Below are 20,153 nucleotides of genomic sequence, written 5' to 3'. Positions count from 1 at the left end.
GCACTACCACCACCCAGAGGCCTTAGTTTTTAAAAAACAAAACTAAGAAGAAAAAAGTTATCACATAAACATTTTGATTTGAGATTGAAACAAAAATGTCACAGAGTATTCTTAAATATTTACATTTAGAGCTTTAGATATGTGTGTATAACACACACACACACACACACACACACACTTCACAGAGCTTTTTATTTTTATTTTTTAAGGGATGAATTCATCTTGACTTCTAGCCGAAAATTTTCCCCATAGGTTTGATTAATACTATGTACTCGCCCCCGCCCCCAGGACATCCTTTTATACGGCTGATTATGTTTTTGTTTCTTATCAATTAGATGTTCATGTTGGTTTCTCATTAAGTTTTATTAGTCCCATGATTTACATTTGTGGCAAAAATGTGCAAATGTGCTTTACTTTGGTTATATCCTAATTTTCTAATTTATTTGATTACCTAAGCTAACCTGCCTAGCCATTGGGAAAAATTAAGTTTATTTATGTACTAAAGGAAAACAATGGCCAACTTATATGGTTTAAGGGAAATAAATATGATCCCGTTACTCCTTTTCTCTCATACATATATATCATTTTAAAATGTATTTATTATATGTATGTACTTAGATATAACTCATTTCTATCTGCCAAATAGTATCAACATTTTTTTATTCATTGATTGCACCGTGTGTGTGTGTGTGTGTGTGTGTGTGTGTGTGTGTGTGTGATGTTATGTAATGGGAGGTGGGGTCAAATCCAAAGCCTGAGCTGTATGCCTAGCCCTGTTAATTGTTTGTATTTTCTGTTTTATGGCAGACATGCAGCATTGCAGAGTAGGTAACACCAGAACCCTTACAGGGAAGATCCTAGGAAATGATAGATCATGGTGGGAAGTGGAAAGTGTCGTGAGCTGAAACAGAACGGGGCAAGGAACGGCCATAACTGTTGTCTTCTTAGGATTTGGGGGTCCAAGTCCTGCCTGCACACTGGCATTAGATCAGAACATTTTTGAATGAAGTAGCACATATGTTATATTTTATTTATTTTGTTTATGCAGATGAAGAAAACCTTCACCAAAGTTCTGTTCTTACCTTCTGAGTGTTATCTACGTTCCCCAGACTAAAACTCCTGGAGCATTCTTCCCCTTCCTTAGACTTCTCTCCAGTATGCACTTAGTTGGCATGGTTTAGCTATCCGTGTAAGTTTTTGTTTGGGGAAGTTATTTTTTTCAAAGCTTTTATCTATTTGTGTCAGTGTTTTGCCTGCATGTGTGGTAATGCACCACATATATGCACTGCCTTCTGAGTCACTCTTTGTGGGCTGGGTCAAACCCAGGTCCTCTGGAAGAGAAGCTCGTGTTCTTTGTTGTTGTTGTTGTTGTTGTTGTTTGTTTTTTTCAAGACAGGGTTTCTCCGTGTAGTTTTGGTGCCTGTCCTGGATCTTGCTCTGTAGACCAGGCTGGCCTCGACTCACAGAGATCTGCCTGGCTCTGCCTCCCGAGTGCTGGGATTAAAGACGTGCACCACCACTGCCTGGCTGAAGCTGGTGTTCTTAACCACTGAGCCAGCCTTTGTGGTTTGATTTTTTTTTTTTTTTTTTTTTTTTTAGACATGGTCTCTACGTAGCCCAGGCCGGTCTCCAACCCATGGTCTTCCTCCTTCATCCTTCTGTGTACTGGGATTGGTCATGTGCCTGCATACCAGCTATAGCTACTGGTTCTCAACTTCCTCATTTTCTTATCAGTCTTTGCTCAGACCCTTGCACTCTTTCCCCCCTTTACAAAGGTAAACTAGGTGCCCCAAAGAAGGCACAGTGGTAGGTGCAGGTATAGGAGTCAGTGCATGGATCTGTATTTGTTACTTTTCTGTTGCTCTGCTAAAACACCACGGCCACATACAAGCTATAGAAGGAGTTTATTCTGGCCTGCGGTTCCAGGGGGACGGGAGTCCATCGTGATAGGCAGGCATGGCAGCAGGCACAGAGGCAGGGTTGAGAAGCTGAGAGATGACATCTTCAGGAGCAGAATCAGCCAATTAGAACTGGGGCGAGGCTATAAACCCTCAAAGCCCTCCCCGGTGGCTCTTTCCTCCAGCAAGACTGCACATCCCCATAACCTCTTCAAACTGCCCCATCAGCTGGTAACAATGCATGTGTTCAAATGCATGACCCTATGAAGGAGGAACAGTTCTCATTCAAACTACCACAGTCTCAAAAGTATAACCTCAAAGCAGATGATTATTAACTACAAAGGAAAAAGGGCATAGTAATTTTGGATACTGTTGGGAATCACCAGATACAATTTACTGATTTGTTTTTTTCTTCAGACTTTTGACAAAGGTTCACATCAGAGACCTTGTAATGGGAAGTTAGGCATATGAGTAGAGTTGAGATGGCATGAGAGAAATGGAAGAAAGGTAGAATTACTAGGTTCAGGATAGTGTTAGGGAAGCCTAGTAGGCCTTGGTAAGGAATTACAATTTAGTATTGCCTTTAGGAGGTTTGGGAAATGCCATCTGATTTGTAGCTGTGAAAGATCTGGAAAAATAAACAAAACAAAACGAGAAAAGATCTGGCTTTTGTGAGAGGGATGAACTATAACAGAATTAAGTGGAGGTGTGTCAACCAAGTAGAAAAGGTTTGCAGTAGGGCTGAACTATGACAGTAGCAGAAACAGTGATGTGTTTAATCTAGAGTAAACAGAGGTGGAGGGAGCAGAAATGTACTCACATTGGGTGTGTGGTCTGATAAAAGAGTGAAATCAAGGGTGACAGATCTTTGGCCTGAGCCTCTTCACTGAGTATCATTCACACTGACCTCCCTGCTTGGTCCATGGGGACAGTGGTTGCTTCATGGTGATTTTGAAAGGCAGAGAGATTAACGAGGCTCTTACTACATCTTACTACATCGTGGAAAGATGAACCTGACCCAACCCTGGGCAAAGACTACCAGAATGCAGAGGTATTCAGAGAACAGACTAGAGAGACTGTAGGAAATAACAAATGCTAGCTACTTGTGGGAGTTGGTTAGAGCAATTTACTAAAATTGAGGGTAGCTGGATCTTTTTTTTTTTTTTTTTTTTTTTTTTAAAGCAGTAACCATTTATTGGTAGGGGTTAATGGCGGGGGTTCCTGAGGCCTGCTTTTGTACAGGCCTAGAGCTAAGCTGAGATTTTTTTTTTTTTATGCTTTGAAGGATTATAAAAGGAGGGGAGATAAAGACAGCAGCTGATTCTTTGGTGAAGTTTGCCAGCCTCTGCCATAGTAGTAGTGGTAAAGTGGGTTCCTAGAGCAACAGCAGCAGAATCCCCTGGGCACTTGGGAGAAATGCAAACCTATGGCTTCCTCACACACCTGCAGAGTCAGAAAAGCTGGGAGGTGGTTTAACAAGCCCAGATCTGATTCAGATGAACATTAAGGCCTGAGACCCACTCTTAAAGAACTTCCATCTTTACTCCAGGTTACTGGATAAAGAATACTTATAAAAACACCGCAGGGAGCCTAGAACGGTACCACACACTTTAAATCCCAGTACCTGGGAGGCAGAGGCAGGCCCATCTCTGAGTTTGTGGCCAGCGTGATCGTGATCTAGAGAGTGAGTTCCAGGACTTCCAGGGCTACACAGAGAAACTTTGCCTTTAAACATCAAAAACAAAACAAACAAAAAAGCACTGGATGTAGCTGGAAACAGTTGAACTATTAGCAGTTAATAATAGCAGCGTTCTGTAGTTCACAATTAAGAGTGTGGGCTGTGAATGCAGACTGCTTCTGTTGAAACGAGGAATCATCACATTTATGATTGACACAGGCTCCTCATGTAGCCCTGGCTGGCCTGGAACTTGCTTTGTAGACCTGGTTGGTCTAGAACTTGTGGTGATCCCCCTGCTTCTGCTTCCCCGGTGCTGGTATTATAGGTGTGCCCCTCCATGACTGGCGGAGATGAGTAATAGGTGTGTGTCCTTGGGAACAGACCTCATAAGCCTTACTTTCCTCATCTGTAAAACCACGGCCCGGCACTTTCCTCATCTGTAAAGTGTGCATTCAAATAGGTAACTACTTTGGGTTGTTGTGAGACATAAGTGATTTCATGTAACAATCAGAGGAGTGCCTGGTACGTAAAGGGTGATCTGCATATGTAATGCGTTCAGGAAAACCATTTCAGATTCATTTAATAAGTGATGGTCTGCCCATATAGTTTGCATATAAAATTATTAAGCAATCCAAAGTGTAAAGCCAGTATGGATTTTGGAGGCTCAAATACCAGCATTGCCGTTTGTGAACCTTTTTCACTTTTAGGAAATACAATGAAATCGCCATTACAGGACTGTGAGGGGAAACTGATGATGTATTTATGCCTGCATCATGCTTGGTTCAGATGTTTCTATTCTCTTCAAATTGCCCTTCTGTGCCTTATCACCATTTCATATCTTCATTCCCAATTTCTTCCGCTATCTTAATATTGAAAACATTGCCAGAGCTATATGTGGCAAAGTAACATCTTGTCTACAGAGGTTCTTTTTCCCATGAATCAATGTCCATGAGGTGAGGCAGTATAGCGTCTATAACTAAGTCCCAGAGGCCTAGATCTGTAATAGTGACTTTTTTTTTTTTAATTTCAAGCCTTTGAGCCTTTGCTTGTAAATGCTTAGTTCTATTTAAGGATGAAACCATCAAGGCTATACAAAAGACACAAATCTATACAGCCCATGTTGTATTTTTTCCATACTCCCCGGCTCAGCACCCTTTTAAAATATCTGGATGCCACTGACTTGAAAAGATTAAAACCCCCGTTTCCTAGAACAGGTTAATAAGCAGTATAGGTGTGCTTACTGTACAGAGTTGAAAACCGCATTTTAGTTCTCCTCTGAGGCAGCAACCTGCAGACACCTAGTTTAGGGACGTCACTAAATTCCCTCCCTCTCAGCACGAATAAAGGCACCAGGAACACCCTTTTGTAAAAGATACTGCTCAGCGGGGAGCCCGCTTTCTTGTTCGCGCCACCTGAAAGGGCAGGGAGGCTTCAAGCATCACTGCAAGAGAAAGGCAGCTTCCTTGTGACGTCAAATCAGCGGGCTCTGGCCCCGGCTCTAGGCCGGTTCCGGTTCCCTGGCTTTCCGGACGCCCGAGTGCGCGAGCGCGGTGCCGTTCTGCGCGTGCTCCGCAGAGGGACGCGAGAAGGTTGGGTCCAGCTCTCCAAAGGGATGCCTGATTGGCTGGCGCTGATCTGGGGGGTTCCCTAGCCCTTTCGGCAGGGGTAAAACAATAAGAGGGGGCGGCGGCAAAGGGGGCGGGACGTCCGTGTTCTTGTAGCTCGTTGCAGCGCTAAGGCTCTGGGGAAGAGGTGGCGTTGAGGGGCCCGAGCTCGCAGCTCTCCGGATTCCGAAGCCTCAGGCTTATCGAGGGAGGAGAATCTGCTGCGGCCGATCCCGCGACACGCTTGACCTCCGCGCGACGTGCCCGCCGCCGCTGTTGGTTGGAGGTGTGTACGGGGGCCGAGAGGGGCGGTCTGTGTGGTGGTCGGCAGGGGACATTTCGCTCCGCTCCGCGGCTCGCGGCAACCGTCCAGTGTGTGTGCGCTCGGGGTCTGGGGGTGCTGCGGCAGAAACATTGTTCTCGCCGGCTGCCTACGCCAGCAGGAGTGCGTGGTGCGTGTGTGCGGAGCCGAGCCTTTCCTGCAAGGTGAGCGGGAGGCTGCGTGGGGAGGAAGATGACCCGCGCGTGGTGCAGAGGAGGGCACAGGTGGGGCTGGGGCTTGCTAGGATGAGGCTGCCCGGCGGGACCCCATCCGCCGCAGCCCCGGGAGCGCGCCGACGGGCGCCAAACCGCGGAGCGGGGCAGCGGGCTTCTGCAGAGGTGGTTTCAGGGTGAGAAGCCCACCCGCCTGGCCCCCCGCTTGTTTGCGGCCCTGGTTCCCGGTCGTCGCCCCGCCCGTGGGGGAGGGGAAGGAGGCCGTGTCGGCGGAGGCAGAAGCGACGCAGATGCGAAAGTAGCGGCCTCCGGGCACCATTTCTGTGCCCGGAAACTGAATCCGGGGTTGAAGGTGGCCGCCGCTCCGCTTGCCGGGTGCTCGGAGGCCCCCCTCCTCCCCCTATTATCCCGAACATGTTCTGATACTAGGGCTGTAACGAGCGAGTCTCCTTCGTCCTTTTTCTGCAGGCGATCTCCAGTTGTGCAGGAATAAAAAAGACGTTTGAATGCTTTGGGAATGGGTCGTTCCCCCCCCCCCCATGATATTTTTTGAAGAGGGTGAGGGGAGAAGAATGTAAGTTTCCCTAGATGGTGTGGATTTTGTTAGTGGAATTTGCTTTGGGGTTACAGGGTCGTGTTCACAATTTTTATACTCCTGAGCTGTAACTGGATTTGAGTCGACTGTATAAGGAGCTACCTTTTGCCTCCTTAAAAACAAAACACGTGCACCAAAGCTGAATCAAGGAAAATTGCCGCCCTCCCTCCGGGTATGATTGTTGTGCTATTTATTAACTTGAGTTGAGGTTTCTGGTTTTTAGATTCAAGACACCATACCTCGTTTGTTGCAAGTACCAGGATCAGGGAACCATTAACTACAGTTAAAGGGACGCACTGGAATAGATGAGGATAGTAATTTCTTGTCCATATTTGGCAGTTAATGTAGCCCTAGGCATGTGAACCAAAGTTTCTAGGTAAACACCAGCCTTTACCAAATTCAGTGGTCCCTTTCTGGTCTTTAGATTTAAGCCCAGTGTCCCGGATTTAAGTCGGAAGTCAGAGGCAGGTAGATCTTTGAGTTCGAGGGAGCCTGGTCTCCATACTTGCAAACCATCCAGGCTGCATAGTGAGGTTCTGTCTCTCCGCCCTCCTCCCACCCCAAATTGGTTCAGCTTGGACCTTAGGACTGAATGATGTTGTCCCTTCGTTACCGTTTTAGGCCATGTGTTCCCATCTAATCTCAGTGTGTACAAATTATTACGAAAGATCAATTGTGAGAGGGATTTCAGATGTATTTCCTGGTGGCTTAGGTTATTGAACATTCAGAATTGAAATATTGCTGGGCGTGGGCATACGACTTTAAATGAGCTTCGGAGGCAGAGGCAGGAAGAGCTCTTAAGTTGAAGGCCAGCCTGGTCTACAGAGTTCCAGGACGGTCAGGGCTACACAGAGAAAACCCAGCCTCAGAAAACAAAACGCAAAAAACTAAAATTGAAATCCTAATGATGGTGAGAGCAAGCCTCCTAAGTGGAGTGAACTAGAACCGCTTGTAGAATGGGTGGCTATCCGAGGAGCAGATGATGACGTCATTGGGTGGTTTAGAAATGAACTCCGGTAAGATCCTGCCCTTCAGGTTCAAGGCACCTGGTGCATTGTAAGTACACAGATCCTGCCACCATTCACTGCAGTTAAGGGGACATGCTACAGCTGAGTAGATGATGAATGCAGTTTCTTGTTTGGCTTTTGGCCTGGGAACCTCTTGCAAATTTAATAGCTAGACTGAATGTTAACTTAGTGACCAAGGAGTTGGATTGTTAGGCAAGTTCTAGTTTTGAAGAAGTGGTGGGCATTGTTTGCAGCAGGGAATGTTAGCTATATTTGTCTTAGAAATTAAAATAACAAAAACTCAGTATCAGTAACTGGCAATTTACAGATACTCACAATGTTGGTGATAAATGACATCTTTTCAACATTTACACTGAAGCACAGATTGGATTGCTTCTGAACGGAAAGTGGGTGGAATTCAATTGATCTGTGCAGGGCGGTGGTGGCGCATACCTTTAATGCCAGCACTTGGGAGGCAGAGACAGGCAGATCTCCTTAAGTTCGAGGCCAGCCTGGTCTACAGAGCTAGTTTGGGACAGTCAGGGACACAGAAACCCCGTTTCAAAGACTCGGGGGGGGGGGGGGGGAACAAGCAAAAAGATAGTAAGTTTGCCTAGTTACTCTTCACTGTGTATTCAGATGTGTGCTGAATAGACAGTAAAGCAAACCAGTGTTTCTTTCCAAACTCTTAGCAAAAGAATTTTTTTGTGCATTGGTTTATTTTAATCCTCTAATTTCTGGTAATTTATCCTATCCTATATTGTTGGGGTACTAACGGAATATCTCTTACTATATTGTGTTGCTGTCTGTTTCTTTTTTCTCCCCACTGGAAGTTGGATTTACATTTTATTTTTTATTGTATTTATTCAGTCTCTTGAGACAGGATCCTTGTATAGCCCAAACTAGCCTGGCATTTACTGTGTGTTTTAGGCTGGCCTGGAGTTTATGGTGGCATCCTACCTCTGCCTCCTGGGTGCTGGGACTAGAGGTACATACCACCATGCTTGGCATGAAAATTGAACTGTAAAGTGTTTAAAGAGCTTATTTTACTACTTTTAATTATGTACATGCATGTGTATATGTGTGTATAAAAGGTGTCAGATCCCCTGGAGCTGGAGTTCAGGCGGATTATGAGCTGCCAAATGTGGGTGGTGGGAAGAAAGAACAATATTTCTCTTAACCACAGAGCCATCTCTCCAGCCCTGAAGTTGAGTGTTTTCATTTTGTTTTGTTTGAGACAGGGTCTCACTGTAGACCAGGCTGATATTGAATTAAGAGAGATCATTTGTTGTGTCAGATCTTGGATCCAAGTACCACAGCAATAAAAATAGGAGGGTATGGGTAAAGCAACTTCTGTTCTCAACCCTAAAGATAAGGGGGCGGCAAGTTCTGAAGGACAGAAGCCCAAAGTGACCACCCATTAAGAAACGGTATGTTGTCCCACAGAAATAGTGTGTTAACATCATGCTCCCTCACCCCCTCTTTGGAGGCAGCGTCTTTCTTTGTAGGCCTAGCTGACTTGGAACTCTGTAGACCAGACTGGCCTTGAACTCAAGAGATCTGTCTTCTGCCTCCTGTGTTCTGGGATAAAAGAGTGGGCCACTACCCAGCCTGTAAGTCGGTCCAGGTCTGTCCTCCCAACCCCACAGATAGGGTTTCTATGGGTAACAGCCCAGGCTGTCCTGGAATTCACACTGTAGACCGAGCTGCCCTTGAACTCACAGAGATCCTCTGCCTCTGCCTCCTGAGTGCTGGGGTTAAAGGCATATGCCATCACTACACCTGGTGGACTCTTAAAGTTTTTTTATTCTTGATCCTGTGGGTGATTCTTCCAAAGCCATTTATCTTTTTTCTTTTCGTTCTTTTCCTTTTTTCTGTTTTGACTCCAGAGATTGGCTATGTGGCAGTCCTCGATGTCATGGGTCTCACCATGTAGACCAGGCTGGCCATGTACAGCGAGCTTCCTGTCCACGGATGTATTCACAGTGTGCTGCACCCCCCTCCCCTTTTGAGACAGGGTCTTTCTATATATAGCCCTGGCTGTCCTGGAACTCTATTCTTTATAGATCAGGCTAGCCTTGAACTCAGAGAACCACCTGCTTCTGCCTCCCAAGTGCTGGGTATGCGGCCACACCTGGCCGGCCCAAAGCAAATTTTCTTGAGTGTAAATAATGAAAACATCATACTCCTGACACAAAATTCTTGTTCTTGGAACGAGGACTGAGGGGCCTTTCTCTCTTTGCCTTCTGTCAGTTTCAGTTTTCTGTAAATGAAGTTAGTACCCTCGCTATTCAAGGAGGTACAGGAAGCAAGCGTAGGGTACTCATGAAACTCAAACATAATGTGAGGCTGCGCATTGGCCTTTAATCCCAGTACTCAGGAGGCAGGGCCAGGCAGATCAGAGTTGGAGGCCAGCCTGGTCTACAGAGTGAGTTCCAGAGCAGCCAGGGCTACACAGAGAGACCTTGTCTCAGAAGGGGGTGATGGTTGTGGGAGCACAAAACCATTTCTTAATGGTTGGTCATTTTTAGCTTCTCTTCTTCAGAGCTTGCCCCCTTATCTTCAGGCTTGAGAACAGAAGTCGCTTTATCCATACCCTCCTGTTTCTGTTGCTGTGGTTCTTGGATCCAAGGTCTGCCACAACAAATCTGAGTTCCTTGTCCTAAAAGTGTGTGGCAAGTGTTGTAGTCATTTGAAAATGGGATCTAGTCTTAGTGTGAGCCCTGCAGAGGGAGTGGGAGTGAGCATCCTGCCATGGAGATAAGCTGGGGCTAAGCATGGGCAGTGTGTGATAGCAGTTTCTGGTGAACAGGCTGCAGCCAGTTGGAGACATTCTTTCCATGAATAAAATATATGTATAACCTTCCAAGGTTGGCAGTTTATTTGTCTGCATTTCCTTCTTATTGGGGTGTTTTCTTGACCTTTTTCTTTTTTAATAAGAAAGTATGATTTCTTCTCCACAAATATTTATTTTGCTTCTTTCCAAGCATTGAAATAACTACCAAAGAATGATATGAAATTTCACACAACTAATTGCAGTGAGTGAATTTTTTATTGTGTTTTAATGCTTTTAAAGATTGAAGGGTCCTGAGAATACAGAGCCCTTGCTTACCACATGCAAGCCCTAGGGTTGATCCCCAGCTTCTATAAACTGCATGTAGGGATGTTGCACTATAATCTGCTTCTCAGTCATTGAAGCAGGAGGTCAGAAATTTAAAGTCATTCTTGGCTACGTGACACCCTGTGTCAATATCAAAGGTCCTTTTGTTTGAAAATGCTTGGGATCGTAAGTGTTGAAGTTGCAGGATTTTTAGATTTTGAACTATGCATAGGCTTCAACATCTCTGTCTGAAAGCTGGAAGGTTCTGAAATTTGAAACTTTGAAACAGTTGCATTAGTAGCTGTGGCCGAGTATTTGTAATTAAAATTTGATTTTCTGAAGAGCTAGCTATCACTAGTGATGGAGTAATGTCTCCTTAGTAAGAACATGGAGAAGAGGCCATTTAAGACCTCCCTGAAATTAATGAGAATTAACTATTTTGCTTTGGATAACCTTATCTTTTCTATTGAAATCTGCTCTAATAATTTTTATCGTTTGTAGTGGATTTTTAAAATTAATTTTATTCTTTTGCTCATTGTATACATAGCCTTTTTTTTTTATGAAGCCATAATTTTAAATTTTATTCTGCCTTTTCAGTGTCTCATTTTATGGTGCTGAAGTTCCTAGCCCCAAAGTCTTTCTTTTTTAATGTGTATGGATATTTTTGCCTCTATTGTGAGTGCAAAGGCCAGAAGAGGGCATTGAGTCTACTGGAACTGGAGTTATACATGGTTGTGAGTTGCCACATGGTTGCTGGGAATAAAAGCCAGGTCCTCTAGAAGAACAGCAAGTGAAAGTTGTTAACACCAAGCCATTTCTAGACCTTCTGTTCTTGTCTCTCCAAGATGGGTTTCTTTGCATAACAACCCTGGCTGACCTCAAACTACCTTTATACACCAGGCTGGCCTTGAATTTGTTTATTTTTTAAAAAAATTTTATGTGTATGGTTGTTTTGTCTGTACCACATGTGTATCCCTAGTGCTCAGGAAGACCAGAAGAGGGCCTTGGATTCCCTGAGTTTTAATAATTTCAAAGTTATTATACACTTGGACATGTAGACAGCATAAGCTGTAGATTTCCTACCCATCTTTGAAAGAGTGTATTTGATGGTCCATCGTGGCCGTCGGTGATGGAGGTGCGAGCAGCTTTCCAATTGTGATGTGACTTGTGAAGGTTTCTGCTGCCTTCAAACCTGCTTCAATCATTTTCTAGTCTCCCAGTTAAAGTTGATAACATTTTTTATAACAAAAAATACAGGGCTTCAGAAAGATGGCTCAGAACTTAAGGGCACTTTCCAAGTTCAATTCCCAGCATCCACATGGTGGCTTACAATTGTCCATAAAATCCCAGTTCTAGGGGATCCTATACCCTCTTCTGATCTCCATGGGTACTAGGCATGCATATGTTATACAGACATATGTCGAGTAAGCCACTCATATAAAAGCAATATACTTTTTAAAAAAAAGAAAGTAAGGCCAGGCAGTGATGGTGCACGCCTTTAATCCCAGTACTCTGGAGGCAGAGGCAGGTGGATCTCTGTGAGTTTGAGGCTAGCCTGGTCTACAGAGCGAGTTCCAGGACAGCCGGAGCTACACAGAGAAACCCTGTCTTGAAAAAACAAAACAAAACAAAACAAAAAAATACAGGGCTTGGCTCTAGTCCAGGCAGGCCTGAATGAACTCCTCATGATTTTGAGTGCCTCAGGTTGAGAGGCCTGCGCCACTAAACTTGGTTTACAAATTCATTTCTGTATTATAACCTTGGCAATGCACGCCTTTAATCCCAGCACTCAGGAGGCAGAGGCAGTCAGATCTCTGTGTGCTAGGCCAGCCTCGAAAAACAAAACAAAAAACTGTTTAGAGGGACAGTTGCAGAAGAAGAAACAGCTAATTAGAACAGAATGTCCCATTGAAGTCACTAGAGTTGCACTTCACCTCTGTGCATATTTAATACGGTGATTACAGGATGTCTTCGGGTATGAAATTATTTAGTTGCTTAAAGAGAACCTGCATTGAAATTGTTAAAATAGGAGTTCAGGCAGCGTTCGATTTGCCTGATGTACACTAAGATGTGTGGTTGGTTTTTGTTTTGTTCTGTGGTTTTCCTTCAGGACTTTGAAGTGTAACAAGAGGGGGCCTGGGCAGGTGACTTCACAGTTACAGTGCTTCCTGCTTTTCCAGAGGCCCCAGGGTTAGCTCCCTCGCCACTCACCTAAGGTGCTTCACTGCCACCTGGAACTCAAGCTCCAGGGCATCCGACACCCTCCTCTGGTCCCTGTGGACGCACACATGGGCACATGCACATAAAAAGTCAAGTAGCCTTTCGAGGTTGTGGGTGTATGTTCCTGTGTGTTCTGTCTATCTACCCACATCTTTTGGTACTTAGGATTGAACCAAGGGCTATTTCTTAGAATCACTGTTCCAGTCTTCAACCAGTGAGCCATTATCAACCATATTACTCCTATAAAAGACAGGGCTGGAGATATGGCTCAGGGGTTGTTGAGAGCACTGGCAGCTCTTCCAGAGGACCTGGGTTCAATTCCCAGCACCCACATGGCAGCTCACAGCTGTCTGTAACTCCAGTTCCAGAGGATCTGACATCCTCACAGACACATACATGCAGACAAAACAGCAATGCACATAAAATACAAATGAATAATTTTAAAAAAATAGTTAAGACATAACAGCAACATTTCTGTATATTACCTATGTTTCAATCAGAAAAGTCAAGATTTTTGTTGTTTGTTTTTTTTTTAACTTTTCAGTGAAGTCATGGCTACACAACTAAAACTCTAGACTTGAAACCAAAAAAAAAAAAAACAAACCAGTGTTTGTGACATTCTCTCCCTGCTTAGAAGTGGAGGTCAGAAGACAAACTGGGAGTTAGTTCTCTCCACTGTGTTTATTGGTCTTGGGGAGTGGAGCTCAGGTCAGGCAAGCCTTTATCCCCTGAGCCGTCTCATCTCACTGGCCGCCGCCCTCCTCCTCCTCCTCCTCCTCCTCCTCCTCCTCCTCCTCCTCCTCTTTCTTTAAAATTTTTCTTTTGTGTGTGTGCATGCCTGCTCATATGTATGTGTAGCACATGTGTGCATGGTACCTGTGGAGGTCAAAATAGGGTATTTTGGAATATGGTTGTGAGCTACCATGTGGGTGCTGGGAACTGAACCTGAGTCCCCCACAAGAGCAACAGTGCTTTTGCTGCTGAGCATTCTCCAATCCCAGATTTATTTTTAATCATGTGTATTTGGGTATCTGTGTGTGAGTATGTGTACATGGGTACCTTCAAGGCTAAAGGTTCAGATTCCCTGAAACTGGAGTTACAGGCAGTTATGAGCCACCTAACATGGGTGCTGGGAATCGAATTCTAGTCATTTGGAAGAGCACCACTTAACCATGAGCCATCTACAGCCCACTGCCACTTATGCTTCATGTTGCTTATAATTAGACTGCTCTGAGGGCTGTATGTATAAGTAAATAATAAGTTACATTTAACAAAGAGGCCAGAAGAGGCCCGCAGATCCCCTGGAACTGGAGTTACGTGGTTGCATGCCTTAATGTGGATGCTGGGAATTGAACCTGCATCCTCTAAGAGCAGGCAGTGCTCTTAACTGCTGAGCCATCTCTCTAGCCTGTTAATAAAATTTTTTGTTTTGTTTTTTTGAGACACATTTCTCTGTGTAGTGCTGGCTGTCCTTGAACTCACAGAGATCCATCTGCCTGTGCCTCCCAAGTGCTGGGATTAAAAGGCTTGCACATCACTGCCTGGTCTGTTAATAACGTTTTTAAAATGGTGTTAGTTTACTTTATTCTCATTTTTTGTCTGTGAAGATTTATCCATGGTATTTTACAGGGATGATTTAATGGCTGTTTGTCTTTGGTTTTCTCCCCAGCATTTGACATTGTGCAGCAAAGAAATGGTGATGGAGAAGCCCAGTCCGCTGCTTGTGGGGCGGGAGTTTGTGAGGCAGTACTACACTCTGCTGAATAAAGCTCCTGAGTACCTACACAGGTAAAATAAGACCTTCCTTCATATATGTCTGTCTGTTCTGTCTCATAAGTTGATAAGACCTTTGCAAACAGGAAAAACACATCATGTCATATAGTATAATACATTCAGTTTTACACACACACACAAATGCACACACCCTCGTTAGTATTTCATGTTTCATTATTCTAATGTGAGGCTTGACTTACTAAAGGGTTCTAATGAGCAATTAGAAATCAATGACTTAAATGTATCTTTTTAAGTTCTCATAGTGTTGTGAAAAACTGCTCTATACCCGCGAAAGATTTTTATTTCTTCTCATCTGAAAAAAAACAGTATTAGCTTGTGAGACACTCTTAGTAGCCTTGTTCATTATTTTGACAAGAGTTAAACATCTGTAGGCTGAACTTTTTCCAGAAGTTGAAATGAAGTGTGTGTAGTGTGTAGTTCTCGCCCAGTCCCATTCTTTTTCCGGAAGTTGAAATGAAGTGTGTGTAGTGTGTAGTTCTCGCCCAGTCCCATTCTTTTTCCGGAAGTTGAAATGAAGTGTGTGTAGTGTGTTCTTTTGGCTGCGCTTGTGCAAACGGAAGGGGAGACGCACGACAGACAGACAGACAGAGAGGAGTCTACAATGCTGCAGGACAGAGTTGACAGTGATACACCCTTCTTACCTCCTGCTGAACGCCTGTTTCTGATTCTTCACCACGCACCGTCTCTGGCCCCGTTACTGATCTTTGTAGGTCCTAGGTGGGCACTCGGAAGGTGGACTTGGCCATGTTGATATTCTCTTAGGCAGTGTGCGAGAGGCTGGTTCTGCTGTTGCTGGGTTCCTTGCTGTGAATCCTTTCCTTTCTCCTGTAAACTTTATGCTGGTTTTACTCAAGATACTTTGGTTATCTCAAGTGTCATACTTGACAGCTGAGGCTAATAACTATTAGGAATTAGGACAAATAAGTAAACAAGCTACCCACAGCCAGTTTCCAAGCTTCAGTGTTGTACTGAAACATGAAGTGTATAAAATATTTTAATTCCCTCAGATATTTGGGAGTGGAAAGCATTAGGATCTTTATATGAGATTTGGTCTTTCAGAATATCAGTAGTCTGTGGTTTTTTTTTTTTCTATTTTGTTTTTGTTTTGAGTCAGGGTTTCACTGTCATGGGTGTGGCTGACCTGAAACTAGCTCACTATATAGATTGGGCTGACCCCAACTCAGATTCACCTGCTTCTCTACCCTCTCCTTCATTCCCCAGGGCTGGGATTAAAGCTTATACCATCATGCCCACTTTAGGAAGTAGTTGTTGGTTTGGGTTTTTTCCCTTTAATAAGGTCTCTAGTTCTGGCTAGCCTTGAGCTCAATGGCAGTTTGCAAGCCTCAGCCTTTCTAGGTGCTGGAATTATAGATGTGAAGCCCCATGTCAAAATTCCTCCCTCCCTCCCTCCCTTTCCTTTTTTTTTAAAAAAAGATTTATTTATTTATTATGTATATAGCATGTATGACTGCAGGCCAGAAGAGGGCACCAGATCTCGTTACAGATGGGTGTGAGCCACCATGTGGTTGCTGGGAATTGAACTCAGGACCTCTGAAGGAACAATCAGTGCTCTTAACCTCTGAGCCATCTCTCCAGCCCCCTTTCCTTTTTTTTTAATAGGAAAAAAATGGAACAAAGTTAGAAATAAGGTTTTGTTTTTATTTTTATTTATTTATTTATTTGTTGAGACAGGGTTTCTCTGTGTAGCCCTGGCTGTCCTGGAACTCCCTCTGTAGACCAGGCTGGTCTCGAACTAAGGCATGTGCCACCACCGCCTGACTAACACTGCTAACTAGTAGTGTAACTTTCAGGCTAGCAGCATGACATACGGGGTAAAGGAATTCGCCGAGTTCCATCATTAAAAGTGGAAAGAGGCTTCTCATGGTTGTCTTCTGATCTCCACACAAACACATGTGTACATGCCCATCCACAAAGTAATTTTTCATAAAAAGGTAAAATGGTATGTTTTCCATATTATATCTAGCTTATTTAACCACTTTCCTTTTAATAAAAATTTCTTAATAAAAGTTTCTTTTTTTTTTTTAAGACAGAGTTTTTCTGTGTAGTTTTGGTGCTTGTCCTGGATCTTGCTCGAACTCACAGAGGTCTACCTGGCTCTGCCTTCTGAGTGCTGGGATTAAAGGCGTGCACCACCACGGCCCAGAAAAAAAGATTTCTTAATAAAATTTCTTAAACTTTTCATAAAGGGTTGGAAGGTGACTCAACAGTTAAAAGGCACTGTTGATCTTGGAGAGGGCTAGCATTTGATTCCCAGCACCTACATTTTAGCTCACAACCATCTGTAACTAGTTTCATGGGATCCTCTGTTCTCTTATGACTTCTGAGGGTACCAGCCATGAACTTGGTGCATTCCATACATACAGGAAAAATACTATGAATAAACCTAAAAAAAAAATGAAGTTTTTAATACTATTCTCCTCCTCAGGCAGCCATTTATGTATATACCTTAGTAGTTAATTCACTGACATGAATTTGAGGCAGGCTAATTGAGCATCAGCCTTGTTACCAGAAACACTAATTCTGTGGGCATTGACTCAATCCTTACACCACCATGGGAAGTAGTCATGTTCTTGTTGATGATAAGGACCCTTTATCTGTTAACATCACAACTCTAGTGGCCCCTAACCTTTCCTTGATTTATCTGTCAATGCTTTTTGCAGGTTTTATGGCAGGAATTCCTCCTATGTTCATGGTGGAGTGGATGCCAGTGGAAAGCCCCAGGAAGCAGTTTATGGCCAAAATGTAAGTCAAAAATGATCTATTTTCAAGTGTCTTTGAATTAAGACAGGCTTTAAAAAGTAGCCTTTCTGGACTCACCGAGTTTCTCTGGTGTGATCCTTTGCTCTAAAGAGTCAGTTTTAGTAGAAATGTATTGTATTGGGATGTATTTAAAAGGAGAACATGGAATGTTGTATTTTATATGTGAAGTAGTTGAGAAAGTACATTTCTTGTGCTCTAGAAATGCACAAAATAATTTATCTTTATAACTGGAGATTCGAAGGATTTCGGGCTTCGGTTGGACTTGGTGAAGGATTTGGACTTTGGTAGGATTGGGCCTTAGCAAACAGGAAGCAGTTGGGTGTAGGAAAACGGCATCAACAAACATCCTTGGAAAGTAAACTTAGGTGTGAGGTCAGAAGGCAGTTAGTTGGTAAGAGTTTGTGAGAAGGATTAGCTGGCACAGAGATGAAGGGAAAGCTGTATAATGTTCAGACTACAACACAGTATCGAGATGCATTCCGATTTCTTGTGTAGAGGTGTGATACGTTAAAGATGGTAGTTAACAGGCAGTCTGATTGTAATAATACACAGTTTTCTGGACTGGATTCAAATTAATGCAAAAAAGGCAAATAGTTAATCTTTTTGATCATGAGGAAATAAGCCATGTATGTACGTATAGTAATGTGTAGTTAATGTGGTAGCACACTTTTTTTTTTTTTCCTCTTCACCCCTTTTCTCTGTAAAGGATATACACCACAAAGTGTTATCTCTGAACTTCAGTGAATGTCATACCAAAATCCGGCATGTGGATGCTCATGCAACCTTGAGTGATGGCGTAGTTGTACAGGTGATGGGCTTGCTGTCTAACAGTGGACAGCCCGAGAGGAAGTTTATGCAAACCTTTGTTCTGGCTCCAGAAGTAAGTTTTCATTTTGTTTATTTTCTATTTATGTGGTTTATTTGTTAATGGTTTGTTGGAATGCTAAAAAGTTTCTTCCTACAAGTTTGGATTTGCTTGTTGCTATTTTTTTAAAATTAATTAATTGAGGGCTGGAGAGATGGCGCAGCGGTTAAGGGCACTCACTGGCTGCTCTTTCAAAGGTCCTGAGTTCAATTCCTAGCAACCACATGGTGGCTCTCAACCATCTGTAATGAGATCTCGCGCCCTCTTCTGGCCAGCAGGCATACATGCAGACAGAACACTGTACATAATAAATAAATCCTTTAAAAAAAATAAATAATTAATTAATTGATACTTTGAATTTTACTTATTTTTATGTGTATGGTGTTGTGGCTTTGTCTGTACCACATGTGTGCCTGTGCCCTTGGAGGCCAGAAGAGGGCATTGCATGCCCTGGAACTGACATAGACAGTTGCCACGTGAGTTACTTGGACTCAAACCTCTGAACCATCTCCCCAGCCCTTTTAATTTTATTTCTTCTGTGTGTGAGTGTTTTACCTGCATGTATGGATGTGTGCCTGATTGCTGAGGAGGTGGGAAGGGTATCAGATTTCTAAAAATGGAGTTACAGAAAGTTGTGAGCCACCGTGCTGGGGAATTGAACCTGGGTCTTCAAAAGCAGCCAGTGTTCTTAACCACTGAGCCATCTCTCCAGTCTGCTTGCTGCTATCTTTGGGAGATTTTAACAGGTGTGTTGATATCGCTTATTTGGACATTGTGTGTACGTGTGTGCTTTAAAGTTTGTGTGAAAGTGGGTGATAGATAAGAAAAGAGGATTGGGGAATGTGGCTTACTGGTGGAACACTTGCCTTTGTGTTAGACTGTGAATTTGGTCCCTGGGACCATAAGACAAAAGAAAAAACCCACATGATCGTAGAAATATTAAATTGTATTTTCAAAGGTTTTGAAAAGATGGAAAAACTATGAGTTCTGTTTGTTTATGAGAAGAGTTTCTGAATTGTAATAATTCCTTATTTTTAAGCACTAAAATATACATGGTGCTGAGCTTTATTTTGACATTTTCGTATGTGTCTATTATTAGTATTACGATTTTTTTTTTATTTTTTGACAGAATCTCTGTAGCTCAGCTGGCCTGGAATTTGTGGCCATTCTCCCTCTCAGTCTTCCAAATGGAGAATCACATGTTTAGCACCACACTATCTAATACTCATTTGGTGATTTTTTGTTCTTAGTTTTTATTGGTGTGAACATCATAACATGCTCAGCTTTGGATATTTATATTTAGTCCAGATCATTTCTGTGGTACTAAAATTGAGATTGCTTATTGTTTTTTATAGGGATCTGTTCCAAATAAATTTTATGTTCACAATGATATGTTTCGTTACGAAGATGAAGTGTTTGGTGATTCTGAACCAGAACTTGATGAAGGTGAGCTTAACTTGAAGGGAAAACATTTTCTCAATATTCTTCACTCAGGCATTTCTAGAAGTATAGAACTTTGGGAAATTTGTCATTTTTCTTTTAGCTGAATCAAACTCTCCTTCCTTTAGTTTTTGTTAGGGGCTCTATGTGTGTACATGACATAATATAAAAGTCAAACCTAGGAAGTCTGTGTAGGTGACATGTCTGTAGATTCCATACTGTAACTGTATAGGTGACAGGTTCAGAGATTCCATGCTGTACTATAGAGTTGAGTACGTGTTCTGGAATTGTTTTGGGGACCCATGCACTTTTATCAAAATGAACTAAGTGACATAGAACTTTCTCGTTTGTTTTCCCTTATTGTCTGTTGCCTGTCCAAGCTGTGACAGTTCTATAGTTATTTATTGATCTTCCACTGAGAAAAATAGCAGGTTTTTTATTATTACTACTCTTAAATAGATATGACAACAGAAACAATGGTTTTTTGGCTTCCTTGCAAGCTTTTCCTTCCTTTACTAACAGAGCTTCTTAAAATAGAGCAGAGTCATCAAAGTTTGTCCGTCTTGTTCTCTTTATTTGTGGGAACAGGGAATAGTCCAGTGAATGACTGCTTTGTAAGTCTGCTGACTTCCTAGCTTACCCTTAAACATCCTGTAGTATGTAAGAGAGAATGTGA

At 43.0% G+C, this 20,153-nt stretch overlaps 1 protein-coding gene across 6 annotated transcripts in view; it reads left to right on the top strand.

Moving 5' to 3' along the window:
• Positions 1-20,153, top strand: part of G3bp2 (G3BP stress granule assembly factor 2) — a 74,879-nt gene that overhangs the window by 42,532 nt on the left and 12,194 nt on the right. Inside the window, exons 1-5 of one of the 6 annotated variants that reach the window (XM_059274671.1) lie at positions 5,074-5,165; positions 14,267-14,385; positions 17,073-17,154; positions 17,879-18,052; positions 19,393-19,483. In XM_059274671.1, the coding sequence (XP_059130654.1) occupies positions 14,291-14,385; positions 17,073-17,154; positions 17,879-18,052; positions 19,393-19,483 (442 nt within the window). In that variant the 5' untranslated portion in view covers positions 5,074-5,165; positions 14,267-14,290. Of the gene's footprint in view, positions 1-5,073; positions 5,467-5,515; positions 5,667-5,704; positions 5,727-14,266; positions 14,386-17,072; positions 17,155-17,878; positions 18,053-19,392; positions 19,484-20,153 lie in introns of those variants that run through there. The other 5 variants (XM_059274668.1, XM_059274673.1, XM_059274669.1 and 2 more) reach the window with 5 other exon arrangements.

Source organism: Peromyscus eremicus, chromosome 10 (genome assembly GCF_949786415.1).
Source record: "Peromyscus eremicus chromosome 10, PerEre_H2_v1, whole genome shotgun sequence".
Taxonomy (NCBI): Eukaryota; Metazoa; Chordata; class Mammalia; order Rodentia; family Cricetidae; genus Peromyscus; species Peromyscus eremicus.
Note: the sequence above shows the minus strand (reverse complement) of the source record. Positions and strands in the feature narration are given on the sequence as shown.